This window comes from Emydura macquarii, unplaced genomic scaffold (assembly GCF_026122565.2).
Source record: "Emydura macquarii macquarii isolate MOO-44397 ecotype Brisbane River unplaced genomic scaffold, CSIRO-AGI_Emac_v2 contig_2297, whole genome shotgun sequence".
In the NCBI taxonomy this organism is placed as follows: domain Eukaryota; kingdom Metazoa; phylum Chordata; order Testudines; family Chelidae; genus Emydura; species Emydura macquarii.
Window position 1 is genome coordinate 1,481,001 of NW_027132434.1, and position 18,801 is coordinate 1,499,801.

An 18,801-nucleotide genomic window follows, 5' to 3' on the forward strand; every position below is an offset into this window, starting at 1 on the left:
TCATAAATAAACTGTCCTTTGAACTATTTTCAACTTTGGTTTGTATGTGGGGAAAATGTACAGAATGTCTTCATCAATGTGGCGTCTTTTTCATTTGTTAGAAAATGTAGCTCTGTGTTTAGCTGATGACTTAATTAGGAAATCTCTAGTCAGCTGGCAATCAATGCTGTCTTTATTTAACAGGAAAATGTGTGAGTTATATTTCCATCTGTTTTTACTGTCAATTATCTGAGTATTAAAATTAAATAAAATCTTAAACCTAACACTAATTGGTAGTTTGAGCGGTAGTTGCAGAAAGTTGCTGGACGGAAGAGGGTGCAGTGAAAAGAAATTAGTATTCTGCAGCTCTTGAATTTTACTGCTTTTGTATCCATTTCTGAAGCCTTCTGCACACATACAATAGTTGCCACAAAGAGTGATTAGCATATTTTCTATTTTCTAGCACTACTTCTCTCTCTAGGCAAGTATCAGTACAGGCCACCTGATGCTTTAAATCAAGAAATTACCGTTGCATGAGAAGTAACTCTTCACATCGTGGTGGCAGAAGTGGTTAGCCTCTTATGTCAATGGCTTATGTGATGCTCTAGGTTCTTTCCTGTTGAAACTCCTCTCCCCAGATCAGCCACTTCAGTCCCTTTCCCCTCTCTTTCTTGTGGCAGAGAGAGGCGTAGGTGTGTGTGGAATTTAAAACAATAGGCTATATTTGTACCTGTGTTACAGGGTTAGAGAGGTCCCCTCAAGTAGAAAGTCTACCTGGAGGGGCATGGCTGTGTAAGCTGCCCACAACCTCATCCCAGTTGGGACCCTTCAACCAGCTAGTGCAGCTCTAAAGTGAGAAGCACCAGCTGAGGAGGCCACAATGGCCAAGGCATAAGCCTCTGTCAAAGGGGCACTTCTGGAGCCCATCTGCATTCTTTGATGTGTGATCCCTAGGGACAAACAGTGGATATAGTGCCCCTCTTGGCACAGGGGCATGTGATTGGTACCCCTGACCTGCCAGGAGGGAGTCAAGCCCAGGAACAGTAGTCTACTTCCTGGTGTCAGTGCCAAAAAGTTTTCAAGATTCTTGCTTTGGTGTCCGCAGGAGAATTTTCAGAGTCAGAGAGAATTGTGGTGACAACCAGCGCCAGCCTCAAGGGGACCAAGTCCATGCAGGACAAGAAGAGAGTTCCAGCAGAGGTATCGATTTATTTCAAGCTCAGAGCAGTCAGATATGCCTTAATGACCTTGACTCCCAACCTTGTCAGCCAGGCTGTGCTACCTATGGCCAACAATGCCTTGGCAGTGGTTTTTATCAACAAACAGGGAAGTACCAGATCCTGGCCATTTCATGAGGGAACTCAACTCTTCTCTGCTTATGGGTGGAGAAGAACCTATTGTCCCTTTGAGCCCTGCCTATAAAAGGGAAGCTGGATGTTCAAGCAAGCTTGCTGAGCAGACAAGTGAAAGATAGTATTGTCTGCATCGCACTGTACAGTATTTGATCAGATTATTGGAAGTTTTGGTCAACTAGCAATGAGCTCTTTGCTTCTCTGCACAATATAAGGGTTCCAAGGTTCTATTCCTGATGGAGGGAATCAGGAAGCAGTAGTCACAGATGTGCTCTTGCACCCATAGCTCAGAAGATTGCTATATGCATGTTTCCTGTTCCCTACAATCTCTAAAGTGATTCAGGAAAGGAAAGAGAATGCAGATGTAACTCTGGTGTCTCCATGTTGGTTCCCCTGGCCTGGAGCCCAGAGGTTTTGACAATAAAATAGATGACAGCCGGCCCCTCCACTCTTTCTCCCACACAGGAAGGATCTTCACTAATAAGGATCAATTCTGCACCTCAATTCCCTAGCTGTGTGAATCTAGCTGTGTTACTTAAGACACAACAACTAAAATAAAAAGATTTCTTAGATGAGCTTAGTCTTCAGAAATATTTCAATTAACAGAGCATGCTCTGGGATATGGGCTAGATTTAGGGACGGACATAGAAGCCAGAGTATGCATCCAGCCGAAACATAAGTGAAACACATCTTGAAATTCCTTCATTGTAGTTTCAAATGAAATAAAATAAAATAAAATTAAATTAAATTAAATTTAAAACTTGAGATTCTACAGTTCCAGGTAGCAGCTGTTTCCAGTGTCTTAAAAACAGCAGGCAGATGCTGGATTTCATCACATCCAGGCATAGGATTGTTCCACCTTTAACATGATTCCATTCAGGAGACTATCCTCATGGAATCTTAACCTTGTCCTTAATGCCTTGACTGAGCCCGTATTTGAACCATATCTCAGGTTGCTCTTTCATTTCTTTGAAGGTAGCATTCCTGATAGCTCCCATTTCGATGAGATGGGTTTCAGAGCTCAGGGCCTTATCAACAGAGTACCAATACTGAATTTTCCACAAAGACGACATTGTGCTAAGGACTAATGCAGCATTCATTCCTAAGTAAAATCCATTTTTCATAGGGCACAAGAAACTGCACTTTCCTCTTCTTTGCCCACATGTGAAGCACCTGAAGGAGAAGCTCTGGCAAACCCTCAGTGTCAGGAGAGCCCCAAAGATCTACTTACTCTGTGCAATGCATTTCAGGAAATTTCCTGGCTTTGTTTGTTCTCTACCATCTATCGTCAAAAGGTCAGAAGGCATCCAAGGCCTCAGTTTTTAAATGGTTAAATTTATGCATTCCAAAGGCTTATGAATCCAAAAGCCTTCCTTCTCCATTGATGGATCCAGTCAAACATTCATCCTCACTCTCTCAGGGATATCGTGGCCTTATGGGAAGAAAGATCATATGCACTTCCTGAAGATATATGGAAAGCAGCCACATGGTTCCCTTCCTCACTCGCACTAAGTTCTGCAAACTGGACATGCAGGCCTCCTGAAATGCAACATTTATCATGTTCTGCATGTCATAGTGGCAAAGTAGCCATATAAGTATTTTGTCTGGACTTTTTCAGACTGTACATAGTTATGGTATTGGCTATTTACTTTTCCGTCCCTGGTTACACACTGCTTTTGGACATCCGTCTTTAACAGAGCTGTGGACTTTGTCTTGTGCAGAAGAATAGGAAAATGTATCATATTCACAAAAAATGTCTTTTCTTTTAGTAAGAAAGTCTGCAGATCTAACCCGCCTAACCTACGTGTTAATTTGAGGGAGATATTTATGCTGATCCTGCTCTTCATCAGTCAGTTTTGTTCGGGATTCAAACTGTTATGGTTTTCCTCTATCTGAAAAAAATTAAAGTTTCTGTGCAGTAGTTCATGTAAGTATTACCAATGCTTTAAACTGATAATTGCTTTTCTTGCTAGTAGATACAGCTCTGTGAAGCTGCTTTGGAAGTCTCTTGAACTGACAGTCTTCAAGGGCGTGGCCACGCCCAGCCTGGTCTAGTTTAGGTCTAGTTTCTGCTTCCACTAAACTGCAAGGAGGGAAAACTGTAATGGATCTGTGGATTTTTCCACGAGAAAAAAGGACATTTTCAGTGAGTAGGATAGATTTTAGCAGTATGGGACACAAGAGCAGTTTGTGGCAGCAGCTGCAACGGTGGCTTCAGGAAGGCCCCTGGTGAAAAGCCTGTTGAGCTCAGGCATAGAAATCTTTTAGCATGCCCCTGCTATTGGGATAAGCTTGGGTCAGACTTTGAGAGCTGCAGAGAGGCACGAGCAGAAGCAGCCAAATCAGGGACCTCTGGACCCTCCCCAGTCAAACCTGTAGAATATTCTGGCTTTCTCTGCCCCGTGTTGATTGACTGTTTGCTCTAGTCCTACCTCTTGCTTCTCACGGTCTCTTTACCTAAGCTTCACTCCACACCTGCCCCTTCTACTCTACTCCCTTGCCCAGTCTTCCTTACCCCCTTTCTCTCTCTTTCCCCCCCATTTATCTGATCCCCTCCTAAGTAAATACCCCACCCCCAATAATAATTGTGGAACTAAAATGCCATTTGCCACCTTCTCATTGTTCACTCTGCTGATGTGTTCGATCCTTTCCCCCACCCTGTGTCTGTCTTGTCCAGTAGACACTATTGTCTCACTGTGTCCTTGTACTGCCGTGTCTGTCTGTATCCATCTGTCTCGTGTCCTAGATTTAGATGGTAAGCTCTTTCGGGCAGGGACAGTCTTATTTATCTGTGTTTGTACAGCATGTAGCACAGTGGGTCTTGATCCATGTTCCTAGGTGATGTGATACAAATAATAATAATAATTCACAGTCAACTTACGGAGAACCCAACGCTCCATCTTTCCTACCAACTGCTTTCCCTCAGAACTAAAGATGACATTTCTCCACTCCCTCTTGAAGAAAGTCCTTCATGTAACTTACAGTTCCTTGAGCTCTAGATAAAAAGCATCATTTTGTAAAGTTTATAAAACATTTTCTAGCAGCCAGTGTTATTTCTATCACAATCCTTTCACTTTCCTTAATACTTGCTGTGTGGAACTTTCCAGTAATTATGTATTAACAATGTACGTCGTCCTAGTTACTGGGGTATTTTCTATAAGAGTTAGATATTATTGATTATTGGCTTACTACAACAAGAGTCTGTCTAGAAAAATAGACAAGAAGAAAAGAATTCCTCAAGATTTCAGCAAACACTTCATAGTTGTTAAGGGACAACACCAGGATTGTTAGTTTTGAAAATCTTGCCACTTCTTCAGCCAGCCTACAAATTACCGGCTGTGCTAGTTCAACCAAAAGAAATCTGGTGGGACAAAGGGATCCTCTCAAAAGAGGGTTAATAACCATTTAGGGGAAACAGACTGAGACATAGGGACTCAGTGTGGGTGTGTGAAGAGGTTAGGCCTGCCTATATTACTACTGGGGGACGGTGAGCCTTTAGGTAAGATTGTTTTAAAATCCTGTTCTCTAAAAGTTTGTTCCTACTGTTGAACAATTTCTGTTTTTAAGTAGGCTTCTGATCACTGAACTCAGGGACTGCAGGGTAAGAACAGTTGATAGATTGGGCTCTGGACTACAGTACCTGTTTAAGAGTAGAGAATTGCAAAATTCCACCCCAGCATATGTGAAGGCAGGAGGCCTGACACCTGAGGGGATGCACTCAGAGAGACCAGAAAGGGAACAGAGGTGCAACTAGCCCCACAACTGTGACAATGGCTAGTCTTGTTTTCTCCATTACTATGTAAATAAAATTGATATCCACCTTGTGCTTTTGACATAAACAATAGGATCAAAACTATAAATTAGATCATGTTACTGTATTTCTCTAATACTAAAGCTACTTACACACATATCATGGAGTATATGCCAGGCTCCTTTTTTAGAAAGAATGAACAAGTATTGCTCTGTTATCTGGATTTACTCTAGATTAACTGTTGTGTAAGGAGAGCAGAATGTATTCTGAGCAGGTTTATTTGGGAATAAACAAAGCTGAAAATCAAGGTTATTTTCCTTCTAAATGAATGGTCATTTTCTCTGAATGCCACATTACAAGTTTACAGCACAGTTTGCACTCATTACGTGATATGATCAAGAGCTGAGTTTATTTTTTACCGGATAAATACTTATGTGGATATACATTACAAACCTCCATGTCATAGTGCAAGTTAAATTAGACATTTGTTTTATAAAGGGAAAAATAAAATTTTGTATATTTTAAAATTGTTGCTTAAATAAGCTATAAAAATGAATGGATAATTGGGTTTTTTAGTTTATTTTCTCAAGAATTCTGTGCTTCAATATAATAAAATGTATTTGCAACTATGTACCATAATAACACGAGAGGTAGAAAAAGCAAAACAAATTACAGGCCAAAGAGAAGTCAAGCAGAAAGACAAAAACAAAAATCCCCTTTACCAAGCAAAATGTTGCTAAATTCAGCTAATTTTGCTCATTCTTAAGGCCAGGGAGTGACGTCATATCTACCGTTAGGTGCTTTTAAGAATTTTCCCAACACCTAATAAACTTTTTAAAGGCTAGCTTAAAATCTTCATTAAAACTAGTGTACAGCAGAGGGTTGATAAGGGAGTTGACATAGCCAAGCCATGTCAAAAAGTCAGCTACTTCTGCAGACACAGTGCAAGCGCTAAGGCCCACAATAAGCTCCTTAATGAAAAATGGCAGCCAAGACAAAATGAAAGCACCTAAGATCAGTCCCAGGATGCGAGCAGCCTTTCGTTCCCGTGAACTGGAAATCTGCTGACGGTCACCGGCCAGCTCCAGGTCGTTATCAAAAGGAGGAATTCTCACTGACACATTTATTTTATCAAATTCCGTGGTTGGGTCAGATGTAGAGAAGTCTGAGACGCAGAATGTCTGCGTGAGCTTACAACTCGCAAAAGAATTTTGGCTGTCGGTGCTCTTGTTGCTTAGGTGTCGGCTTGAGCCACGTTTTTGGTATAGGCTTTTTGCAGCGTGGTAAATTCTGTAGTAGAGGATCAGTATTAGAGTCAAGGGGATATAAAATGCCCCAAAAGTGGAGTAAATCGTGTAGATAATATGATCGTGTTGAATACGACACTCGCTGGGAATACTGATACTGTGATGATTTCTCCAAAACAAAGGTGGCATTGAAATGAAAATGGATATAGTCCATACAATGACTATCATAAACCCAGCCCTTTTTGCAGTTCTTTTCCTGGCATATTCAATAGCATCTGTGATTGCCCAGTATCTATCCAGTGCAATGACGCAAAGATGAAGAATTGAACATGTGCAACAGGTCATGTCAACGCTAAGCCATATCTCACAGATGAAATATCCCAGAGTCCATGTATCCATCACTATGTATGTAATACTTAAGGGCATGACTAAAATAGCAACAAGCAGATCTGTCACAGCTAGTGAACATATTAAGTAATTTGCAGGCTGGTGTAGTTTCTTAGTTGTGCCAATTGCTGTAATTACAGCAGAGTTCAGCAGCATCGTCAGGGTTGTGATTATGGCCAAGGTTAGGGTAATAAGCATCTTTTCAGTGACTGTTTTTGGTTTGACAGCCACATTGGCTTCTGTCGTGCAGTTTGTGAAATTCATTTCCTCCCCACCCCAGGATACACAAAGAAAAAAGGCTGCCACTTCTAGATGTTAATTGCTCCTGTTTAAAATTCTTCCATTTGAGAAAAGTGTGTAGGTGCTTCAGATGTGAAATTCTTTATGTCCCATTTTCACTAGATCAGCTCAAAACATCCAGTTTGCCTAGAAGATAAAAATTATATCAGTTAATGAATGTAGAAAAATCCAACCTTTTTCTTCTGTAAAAGTCCTAGTCTTTTAATATTATTGCCTCAAACAAGAATGTTGGTAATTTCCTTCTCTCTTCCCCACCTCCCTTTCCCCTCATTTCTCTCTCCCTTCTTTCCCGCTATTCACTTTTCCTGCTATTGCTTAGTCCCAAAGAACATTTTTGTGCTAGATACTCAGCTGGTATAAACTGGTGTAGATCCAGTGACTTCAGTAGATCTATGCCAATTTACACCATCTGAGGATCTGGTTCTTTTCTTTCCTTGAAAATCAAATTCCAAAACATTATGAGTAGAGAAAATCTATCTTCCTACTTTAATTGCTGTTTTAAAATGCATTACTTCTACAAATCTTTTAAAACAAAAGCCTGTTTCAACTAATGCTTAGTAGCTTTTCATAGATTTCAGTTTGATTCATTTTTCATATTCACATGTCTGTCTTTAATATCCTGGAAACAGCACATTTAAAAAAATACTCAGATTATTTTATAATAAGCAGCCTTCAAACAAATGTTTAAAACTTCATAACAAAAAATTCAGTTTCATACAGTAAATTACTGTTGCTAAGAGGTTATGCAGTTGTGTGCAATTATTGCTGACATTTCACATATCCTACTGTGCATGTCTTTAGAGGAGAGAGACAAAAAAGCGTATGTTTTTGCTTTGAGGATTACCTCAAATTGTTCTCACTGTCAGATGGTCCAATGAGATGACAGGCTTCAATAAATCTCAAAAGAAGATCCTGTTTTGAAACAAAATTTTTAGTATTTTATTTTGAAAAAGTTCAAGTGACAATTACGGATTACAGATTTTACCCCATATTCCTTGTACATCCCAAGCCCACTGACGTCAGTGAGAATTTTGGGCACATAATGTGCTCGCTGATAGCAACTACTACAGTAGGCACCTCTAGATTCCCATGAAGGCTTTCAAAAGTGACTTTGTTGAGCCAGTTATAATTAATTAAGTTGAATATAGAAGACATGGCAAATTTAAGGCCTGATCCATTAAAGTCAATGGAAAGACTCCCATTGACATCAGTGGGACCTGGATCCAACCCTAATGGTGGAAAGTAAATCCATAATATCATGGGTTGTACATAAACAAAATAGAAGGAGTTTTAAGTTTTTCATAGAATCATAGAAGATTAGGGTTGGAAGGGACCCCAGGAAGTCATCTAGTCCAACCCCCTGCTCAAAGCAGGACCAACCCCAATTTTTGGTCTAAACAAAAGCAAAAGAGACCTCCCTAAAGCTAAGTTCTCTTATCTCAGGTAACTAGTCTTGGATAAAGAGTCAGTTCTCTTCATTAAAAACAAGTGTGACAGAAACTCACATTTCAGACTCGGGGTGGTGGTGGGTTAAAACTACTGTTAGCTGGGATGAGTCAAAAGACAAGTCTTTGGAGATAACTGCCTGTGCTGGATTGTGACTGCCTTCCATTTCAGTGCAGGAAAGGGATAATACAAAGAGCCTTCACCCACCCCATTGCACCTGCTGCACAGAGGCCAGGCACAACTGCAATTCCTATGCTCTTCTGAGTACAAATACCTTGCTAATGTTTCCTGGTGCACAAGTCACCCTAAAGGCAGTGAGAAGTGGCCTCACTCCTGCTTCACATCAGCCTGTGGAGCTGGCCAGCTGCAGAAGGGAGCACCTGTTGTACTTTGGTGCAATAGGTATAATCCCCTCCTATTATCCTTAGTTCCCCAGGAGCTCCAGGAAGCATTGCGATTCCTTGAGGCTCAATGGCTCCTGGAGCACCTCCTAGGGACAGTGCAACTCTGTATAGCTCCCAACATGGCTCTCTGTGAGGGTTTAATGGACATAAGAACTGATTATTGCTATTATTCACAAATGTCTTTTTACTTTCATTTATTTTTAGGGAGTGGAGCTTTTGAACTCTCTCTTTGCACCCAATAGATGCCTTGATAAGTACATTCTTTTCTTGCTTAATAAAATGTCCTTAAGTAAACTATCCTAGTTTAATAGACACGAGTGCAAGCACTCTCATTAGAACACAACATACTGCTGTGTGCACATCAGCAACCGAGTTGTTTGTGTCCTGCTGTTACGGCTGCTGCTCAACAGGATTGGATTTTCCCCCTGGAAACCACTGCAGTAATTGAAAAGACTGAGAAAAAAACAAACAAAAACTCCCCAAACCACAACAACGTCTCACTGTAAAGCATAAATCTGCAGGTACTTTAGAACAAGCAGACTGAAAGGACAGTTTCAGGCCAACAATGTTCTGATTACTTCATGTCAAAATCCAAAGCTGTGAAAGCTGTTTCCAATATCTGCATTCAATATTTGGAATTGAAAGAGTTAGGTGTTAAAAGAAATAAAATAGTTGTAGGTATAGAAAAGTAATATTTTTGCTATATGCATATATTAACTTAGAAAGTTACTTAATCAGCAAGAAATGCGTGAGAAAGAAAAGAAGGGGGGGGGCTAATAGATAAAGAAGAAGTTGAAGGCCAAGCAGACATCAAGTGCCTGGATACAGATAAAGGGCAAACCACAAGATGAAGAAACTAAGGTCTACCCCCTTCCTGCTTTTGCTAAGGTTATGTGCCAACTTAGCTAATTAACGGGCCCAGTAGTGGGGAGTTGCCTTCCTTGGAAAGAAAAACCCCTAATTAACAATCCCGTTAGAAGAAGGTTACCTTGCGTAATAAGGTATTAGAATATTATTGCACACCCTGCATAGAAAATTGGTTCATTAGCATGAACATGTGAAGATGTTTGTATAAAAAAACCCATGTATGTAGTAGGCGGTCGGGAAAGGTGTAAACCTTTAGTACCCAGCCAATGATTCTTTCCGGGATAGGAAATATATACTGCTGAATAATGCGCTCCTTTCAGATATTTTTTTCTGAGTTGTGCCCAGCTTTGCAAACCTGTTAAAGAAATAAAAAGTACTTTTCTTGTTTTACTCTTTACCCGTATCCGATGTTCTTTTATTAAAACCTTTTTAGTCAAAGGTATTTCTTACAGAATGAACTTTGAGCATGAGGGATAACAGAAGTAAATATTACACACAAATAGCTATATTAAAAGAACAGTTTTAAAGTTGCAAAGTAAAAGTCCTTAGTTAGAAAATGCCAGAATTAAGTTTGCCTATGCAACCTTAACGTGGCTTCCTTATGATATGGCTTTGAATTACATGACCCTATATTATCCATTGGGCCTCTGCCTCATTCACTGTTCAGAATGTGCAGTTCTCACTTTAATAAAAAACTATTCAATATTTCGTTTTCTCCTCAGTGTTCAGTGTGCAGCCCCAGGCCTTCCTTACTACACATTATTAAAACCCTGCTCTAGAGTCAGAATTCTTAATTTCCTTATGGGCTTTTCTCTGGTGCCCATTACTATAATATTTGAGTGCTTCATAAACATAAATTTATTTTCACAACACCTCTGATGGGACAGGGTAGTATATCGATGGGGAGCAGAGACAGATTAAGGTCAAAAGTTTCTACTGATTTTGGGTGCCCAATCTGAGACACCCAGAACCTGATTTTTCAGAGCACTTAGCATTTTACAGCACTTCATATATTCAGGCACAGCTCCTATTGACTTCAGTTGCAGCTGGGAGTTCTCAGCACTTCTGGAAATCAAACCCTAGGGTCTCATGTTAGGCACCCAGAAAATGAGGAAAACAAAATTAGTGACCACCTGTGGAAAGTTTGGCCTCTGTGACTTGACTTGCATCATATAGGAACTCTGTGGCAGAAGCAGGGATAGAATCAATTCACCAGGCCAGCATGCAACTGCCTTTATTATAAGATTGCCTGCAATCCCCTGTCTCATTCACTCATAATACATACACCTTCCCACATCTGCAACAAATGAGGTAGGGGTTCTACAGCCAACAGTCTTATTAACAACACAGCTAAGATTCATCCCCAGAGTAGGTCCATCCTGTGCACTAAATGAGGCAGGGGTCCTAACACTATGTGATGGTGTAATTTAAGACTTTATCACAATGCATATGCACAGGTGGGCTAAATTAAGGTTGTTGTGGCAACCTTAGTTCTGGCATTTCCTAACTTTCGAGTGTTTGATTTTGCAACCTGAATAATTTTCTTTTAACATAGTTTTTTGTGTGTAATCATCTACGTTTTAAAAACAAACTGATAAAACAAATTCCGTCACGTGGCATCATATTGACAGCCCCATCGGTCATCAGCAAGCTTGGAGCCTTTAGCAACACCAGACACCTCTGCCACTTGAGCTAATGGAATAACTGAGAGAAATAGTAGGTTGTCATTCTCTATATGGATCAGCCCTAGTGGGGAATGAGACCTACCCTTTGCCAATGAGTTTCACTGATGTTTGCTGATGGCAGAGGAGCAATTTGTCAGGAATCTTGGATTCCATTCCAGGCTCTAGTGGGGAGTATTTTCTAGAGGACTGTAGCAAAGTTGCTGCTCCCACACTTCCATCCCTTGTTGGCTCATTATGGTGCTGCAACAACTTTGCCTCAGTTTCCCCCACTGTCCCTTGGCCTGCTCTGGCCATTAGATTGTCTTGGCCCTTCAGCCAGACCACTTTGCAGAGTCCTTGCCCTAAAGTCCCACAGCAATGTAAACAAAACCAAATCTTCAGCCCTTCTGGGCTTAGCTGGCAGCCACTCATCCCAGGCATGCCTCTTCTGCTCCGTACTGGCCTCCCGGCTAACCATAGGCTTCTGTGCCTTGCTCAGCCCCACAGACCAGGGGCTGGCACACTCCTCCCCTCACTCAGGGTTCAGGCAGGCTACAGATCCTTAGTGTCTCTGCCGCCACTCAGGCTTCCAGCTCATCCCTGGAGTAGCCTGTCTGCTTTGCTCTGCTCTCCTTCTTAGCCTTCTTTCAGGCTGCTACCCAGAGAGGGAACTCTCTGCCTCCTGTCTGGTTCTCCTCCCCACAGCTGGGCTCAGCCTATTCTTTATGGAGACAAACCCCGCTTTCTCCCAGCTGGGCTTTTTCTAATTAGGTCTGTCCTACCCTCCAGGGGCAAACAGGCAGGCTAATGGACCTCTCAGGCCCATACTAACCCCTTCCCACCACGTGTGGGGTGAACACCCCATCATAAGGACACAGACACTGCTGCCGGTACCACCAGTCTTAACCCCCTTCTTCCTCCCCTCCAACCTGTCCCAGTCCTGTCCCTTCCCTTCCCCTGGCTCTTTGTCTTAGTCCCATTCTCCTCACCTACCCAGTCCCAGTCTCCACTCCTCAGCCAATCCCAGTTCTTCTTTCCTAGCTTTTTGTTCAGTCTGTCTCTCCCCACCACCTACTGGCTCCCTCAGTCCCAGGCTCTCTCTCCAGGCTCCTCATCCAGTCTCAGTCCCACTGGCTCCTTGTTCCAATCTTCAAGCTCCATTTCCCAATATCTTTGCCCAAGCAGCCCCAGTTTTCCCCTTGAACCTCAGCTCCTGGTCAGATATGTATCCCCTCACACTCCAGTGGTTCTTAGATTGGAGTCAGTATATGTTTTCTAAAATTCTTTCCTACTTGCTTTGATACCGTGGGCCAGATTCTCCATGGCCCCGCACCTTGAATTCATTTACAGCAGTGCGAAGTGCATGTAAATTGTTATCATTCTGATTTGGTAGCACTGAGCAACCATTTTGCACTGTTGTAACTGGCTCCATAAGGGGCAGGCAATGGAGAATCTAGCCCACTATCTTGTCTCAAAATAGTTCATATACTCAAAGCTACCCAAAGTTGTCACCTTCTCAGATGAGCAAATTTTGTCTTGGGAACTGTTCAAAGTGACTGTCCAGACTGACAGTCCAGAGTCCTTTGATTTTTTGTTTTAAAATTACCTTTAGATTATGAGTCCACAGTACGCAAAAAATACATCTTTGTCCCCTTGGCAGTAGTAGATCAATTTGAAGTGTAAGCACTTCCCTTACAACATGGCTTGGCTTGAGCACTTCAGTCTATTGACTTTTTGTGACTGCAGCTGTGAATGGGAAGAAAATATTGCTGCTTTATTGAAAATAGTGATTTGTCTTGTGGAAATAATACTTAGCACCTATATAACATTGTATATTTCAAAGGGCTTGTAGCAGGGTGCTAACGGCAAGGCTGGGTTAGCCCTTGCTACTGAGCCCTCATTCAGAGTAGATGGGAGCCAGCTGAGCAAGCCAGCTTGGAAGGAAGGAATTAGGAACAGCTGTAGAACCTGGGAGGGCTATAAAAGCTCCCAGGAAGAGGCTGCTGGAAGGAAGAGAGGAACAAGTAGCCAGAAAGGGAGACGCTACAGCCAGGAAAGGCTGAACACCCTTTGACAAGAGGCTGAATCTGTAAGTCCCCTGTGACAGGTGGGAACTGCATATATAGAAGGTGGTGGGCAACCCGTTGTAAATAAAGCACACTGGTGGAGCATGAAGCCATTGTCTGGAAGTGGTTTGTGGGGGCCAAGGGTCTGGGCAGTAAGGGGGCCAGTGCAAACCTCTACAGTGCTGTAAAACATTAACTAAATCTCAGTACTGGAACTGACCAAAACTTGGAACTTCCAGTTCATGAGAAATTATGACACTTTGAAATTTGGTTTCATTCCAGATTGGAACAAACTATTAAAAAAAAAAACCAACTTCCTGTGAACCAGAAATTGTGAGAATTTTTTTTTTTTTCAGAAAAACCATACTGGTCTTCACAGTTGGCTCTTTAGTTGCCAGTCATATTGCTTAGCTTAATTCAAGGCAGTTGATTTTGAAATGTATTGTATTCTAGAGCAGTGTTTCTCAATTATATTTTGCCATGGAACCCTTGCGTGGCCATGCCATACCCTCCGCCGACAAGTCCAGGAAATTTTCCCCTTTTCGGCGGCGTGCTCCCTACGCCGTTTTCGGCGGCGCGCCGACAGTTGTTTGGCGGCGCGCCGACAGTTGTTTGGCGGCGCGCCGACAGTTGTTTGGCGGCGCGCAATTTCTCTTACTTTCGGCGGTGTGGTTCTGCTTTTTCGTGGAATCCTTCAAATCAGCTCACGGAACCCCAGGGTTCCGTGGAACACTATTTGAGAAACACTGTTCTAGAGCATTAGTTCTACTTTAGATTCCCATAGAGTTGCATGCTGCAGGAGTCTTGCTATAGTAGTCTTTTCAATTGCCTGCACAATATATAGTATTTCCCCCTCTTATTGAACAAATAGTTTTGGAAAAGATTTGTGCAGCAGCTAGGATAACCGGGCTGTAAAGCAAGCTAAGCCTGTAAACTTGCATCTCATTCCCGCCTTCCTTGTAGTATGAGATTTTGGGGCCTGCTGTACTGTATAGAGCAAATGAAGACAAGTTGTGAGAGGGTTTGTTGTTGTTTACATTACTGTAAAGTAAAACTGCAGGAGCCCTTTCAATAAGAGGCTATTTTTGTGCTAGATCAATGAAATGTATCACAAATTCCACTGAGCCTGTCTCACTCAGTCATGGAAACTCAGAGTTAGGGCTGCATGAATCTTTTGCAATGAAGGCTCGAACCTGCTTTTATTGAAGTCAGTTTGCACAAACCCTAGTGAACACCAGGGCCCTAGCCTTCAAGTTAAACGTTTTAGGGTACAAGCTGGAGAGCTGAACCAACACTGTGCAAATTCAAAGCAGTGGGGCACAGTCTTAATAAAGCAGTTTGGGGGAGCCTCTGGCCTTTTGGCTGGCAATCTATACTAAAGGGCTGTACACTTGCGGGTTTGACTATCTCCTTGTATATAAATTACTGTAATGCAGTACATAATCCAGCTGCTGACTTTTGGTTTTGCTGGTGGGTGCTCCTCCACCGACACGACCCCTGCCTGCCACTTGCTCCTTTCTGCCTCCTCCTGCCTTAGGGGCAAGTGACAGGGTGGAGAAGGGGTGGAGAGGAGCGAGCAGCAGGTGGGAAGGGCCTCGGAGGAAGAGGCAGGGTGAGGGTGGGAAGAGGCTGAATGAAGGTGGGGCCTAAGGGGGAAGAAGCCAAGCAGCCACAGGGCCTTGGGGTAGAACGGGGGTGGGGCCATGGTCTGAGCTCCGGTGGCCCCCCCACTTCTTGGGAGCTTCCTGTGGCAGTGCTCCAAAGGCGGTGGGCCAGCGCCCCTCCAAAGGGAGGTGTGCCATGTCCGGCATTTCTTGCTCCTAAGCCTCCCCAAGCCTTGTACATCGCACCGCCCATTTTGTGGCCCATGAGTTCTGAAGACCCCCTGGTTTTTTTTGGTTGGTTCTTGAGCCTTGGAGCACCCACAGAGTTGGCACCTATGCGGGCTTCCTGTGGCCTGACGCGTGTTTATATAATGATAAGGAAGTGCTGACTTTCAGCTGTGAAAGACAGGAATAATTGTTTGGGTTTGGTATAGTCACAATACATTACATTAATGCAATTCACGTACGTTTTAATGTTAATGACTTGTGGAACACCTATTGGAGCCTAGGCACTTTGTGCAATATTTACAACATTTCATTCTTGTGTGACAAAGTGATGCACTAACTAACACTTCTATTCCACAGATCTATTGTCCAAAATGTGTGATTGGTTTCTGTCCATGGTCCTTCAGTGCTGCTCTTATGACAAGCTCTATTTTTAAAATGAAATCTTTGCCGTACTTTAATTTGCTCCTTGAATTTGAATTACCTGTAGTCATTTGCCATTTTCTGTTTGCCCCTCTCTATTTAAAAAAAATATTTTAATTGTTTATATCTATTTTAGATGGATACAAATCACTCTTTAAATGGACCCAGGGTACATATGTAGCAAACTGTGGCCAAACACACAGATTGCATGGCTGCCAGCAAGGACAAAGCCCGGACGTTGAATGTTAAAAACCAAAGCTGCTATGCCAAAGTAGCAGACCCATATTTTTGGTGTTGAAGATTCCAGGTTTGAACTCATTGGCAAGCATCAGGTATGGGGGGTGTGGCTATAGTTCATTACAAAAAAAACACCCCAAACAGGATTTGAATGCCTGTTAACCTGAGATGCTTGAAGAAGATTGTTAGCAGGAGTATTTAACACACTGGTCTAGTCCTTGTGAGCATGTCTTCCTCTAGTGGTGGTTGCCTGTAACTGTACAGCCAAGGAGTTTTTCCTTAGCTGAAGTGATAGAACTTGTCTGTGGTTTTGGTGGTGAAAGTCTTGGCTTCAATCCTTGCTGACAAAGGTGGTATGTGCATGCAGCCACAGTTTGTCACATATGCAAACCTTTTCAAACAATACTCATCTGCTTTTATATATGTCTGTATGCGCATATTTAAAATTCAATCTAATTTTCTTGGGGGAAAAAACCCTTTAAACTGAAATTATGTTTAGAAAATTGATTATGTAAAATGGCCCCCTTTAAGTCAGACATATGCATATTCAGGCTCATATTTGCTTACTCTTCTGACAAAAACATGTTTTTAATGTGTTACTCTTGTTAGCCCTGCAGAGCTGTGAGAAAGTGGGCTGGATTTTTTTCTATCAATAAAATTACAAATCTTTACAGTTACAGAATCTTTTATTGAAGATGACGCACAAGACACAAAACTGAGATCCCAAGCGCATCCACAGCGATGGTAATTAGAAAACTATCTTTTTAAAAACTGAGGGCTGGTCTACATGCAAGCTGTTTAAAAATTGGTTTATGTAAACTGATATAAAAGCCCTACATGGAAACCTTTAAGTCAATTTAAACAAGGCTTCTATCAATTTAGTTGCATTTGATAGAGAATCAGTTTAAGCTAAATTAATGTCAGACAAGTTTAAATCAATTCAGGAATGTCCATGCAGGGTTTTGCATTGGCTTAATTAAATCCTTCTAATAAAGCACCTTTAGTTAAACTGGTACAAGACTCTGTAAACCAGGCCTGAATAAATCTGATCTGGAGTCACTGAAAGACAATATACAAGGAAATCCATATCAGTTTTAGAGAGTTGTTTTCAGAATTGCACTTTAAAAGGTAAACCTTTCCCAAGTAGGTCTTGGCACATGCAAACGAGAAACAATAATCAGAGTTGCTCTTCAAACCACACTTCCACCCATGGGCAGCAAAGTAGTTATTGTTCACAGATAAGAACTCATTTTTACCCACTTCTAATAAGAAAAGTATAGTAAATCTGAGGAAGGCCCATCAGATAGTGATGAGCTGCAATTTGACGTAAGTGAACATGCATAACAGATTTCATTCTGTGTGTAATTAGACATGGATACAATTCTTCACAGATGGTAAAATATCCACATTGCTAATAGATAAATACAGTGGATGCCCATTTCTAATAATTGGCTAGAGACTGTCAGATTAAAAATAATTTTAAACAATAATTTTGTACTTCTGTTGATAACACTTTAGACTACTGAATTTGAACATTTAAAAATCTAATTTATTTTTTGCCATACAAAATATTTGTTTACTTTTCACATTTAATTTAGTCAGGGTCATCTCTCATTAACCTACACTGTTGCAGTATTTGTTTAGCCTGCAAACACTGGAGGCGAATGTTCAAATTAAAAGAAAAAAACTGGTTCCATGTAACCTTTTCTTTTGTAATGCACTGATGAAGTTTGTGGCTTCTACTGGACAGAATTAACACAGATTAATTGTGTGATAGGTCCTATACCTACCAAAACCTATGGGTAATACTTTTTCAGATCAAGTGGTGGAGGTCTATGATTTTTTTAAGCAGGAAGATTTTATTTCTATCCTGGCTTCTTCCCTGAAGTACTGAATGGTTGTGTGCAGTAGTGACAGCTGTCAAATTCCTATGTAGCCATGGTTTTGTTAAACCAATATTATCTTTTTTAACAAAACCTAAAGTTAAGGTGGTTGTGTTACCTTAACTTTGCATTTGTATACAGCTCATATTTTATCATTAAAGTATAACCTTTTTCTTGTAATTTCCTGCCTTGCAGATATTTGTGTGTGTGTGTTTTTAACTATTATTCAGGTGTCATCCTTAAAGTTTTATGTACTTAAAAACTTAACTTTGTAAATTCCAAGAAAAAAATATAATTAAACCAAAGATTTTGTAAGATTGTTTTTTAGAAATGCATCAGCATTACAAACAAACAAACAAAAGGAAATCCTCTTCCAGAAAACTTGTGAATGTAGAAGATATTGATGGGGGAACAGAGGCCTGGTCTACACTCACAATGTAGGTTGACAGAATGTGGCTTCTGTTGACCACAAACTATGCATCTCCACTGGCATGTCAGTTCCGCTGACCTAAATCGTGGTAAAATTTGACTTAATAAAACCACCTCTGCAAGTGGTGTAGCGCTGAAGTCAAATTCTATGGGTCGAATGAGCCTCAGTGTAGGCAGAGCACAACGTAAATCAACGTCATTGGCCTCCAGGAGGTATCCCATAATGTTCTGTTGTGAGAGCTCTGGACATTTGCACTCTGCTGCACCACGGCCACGAGCACAGGAAACAGCCTGTCCCCTGAAGCCCCAGGAAAATGTTAAATTCCCATTTCCTGTTTGGTCAGCGTGGAGATAGCTTTGTAGCTGAACTGCTCATGGCGACTGCACGCCCCAAACGCGCTACAGCATGGAGTCGATCTGAGGTCTTGGATCTCATAAGCCTGAGGGGCGAAGAGTCTATTCTGGCTCAGCTCTGAGCCAGCAAAAGAAATTTAGCCCTGGTCTACATTTACCTGGAAATTTGGCCGACAGGAGTTA

General features: G+C 41.6%; 1 protein-coding gene across 2 annotated transcripts in view; it reads right to left on the reverse strand.

The window, feature by feature from the left end:
- Positions 1-5,638: 5,638 nt before the first annotated feature.
- HTR1E (5-hydroxytryptamine receptor 1E) overlaps positions 5,639-18,801 on the reverse strand; it is a 49,097-nt gene continuing 35,934 nt past the window's right edge. The window contains exons 3-5 of one of the 2 annotated variants that reach the window (XM_067560690.1): positions 13,004-13,143; positions 7,861-7,928; positions 5,639-7,142 (exon numbers count right to left, since the gene is read on the reverse strand). In XM_067560690.1, coding sequence (XP_067416791.1) covers positions 5,886-6,980 — 1,095 coding nt within the window. In that variant the 5' untranslated portion in view covers positions 6,981-7,142; positions 7,861-7,928; positions 13,004-13,143 and the 3' untranslated portion in view covers positions 5,639-5,885. The remainder of the gene's footprint in view (positions 7,143-7,860; positions 7,929-13,003; positions 13,144-18,801) is intronic. The other variant, XM_067560691.1, reaches the window with a different exon arrangement.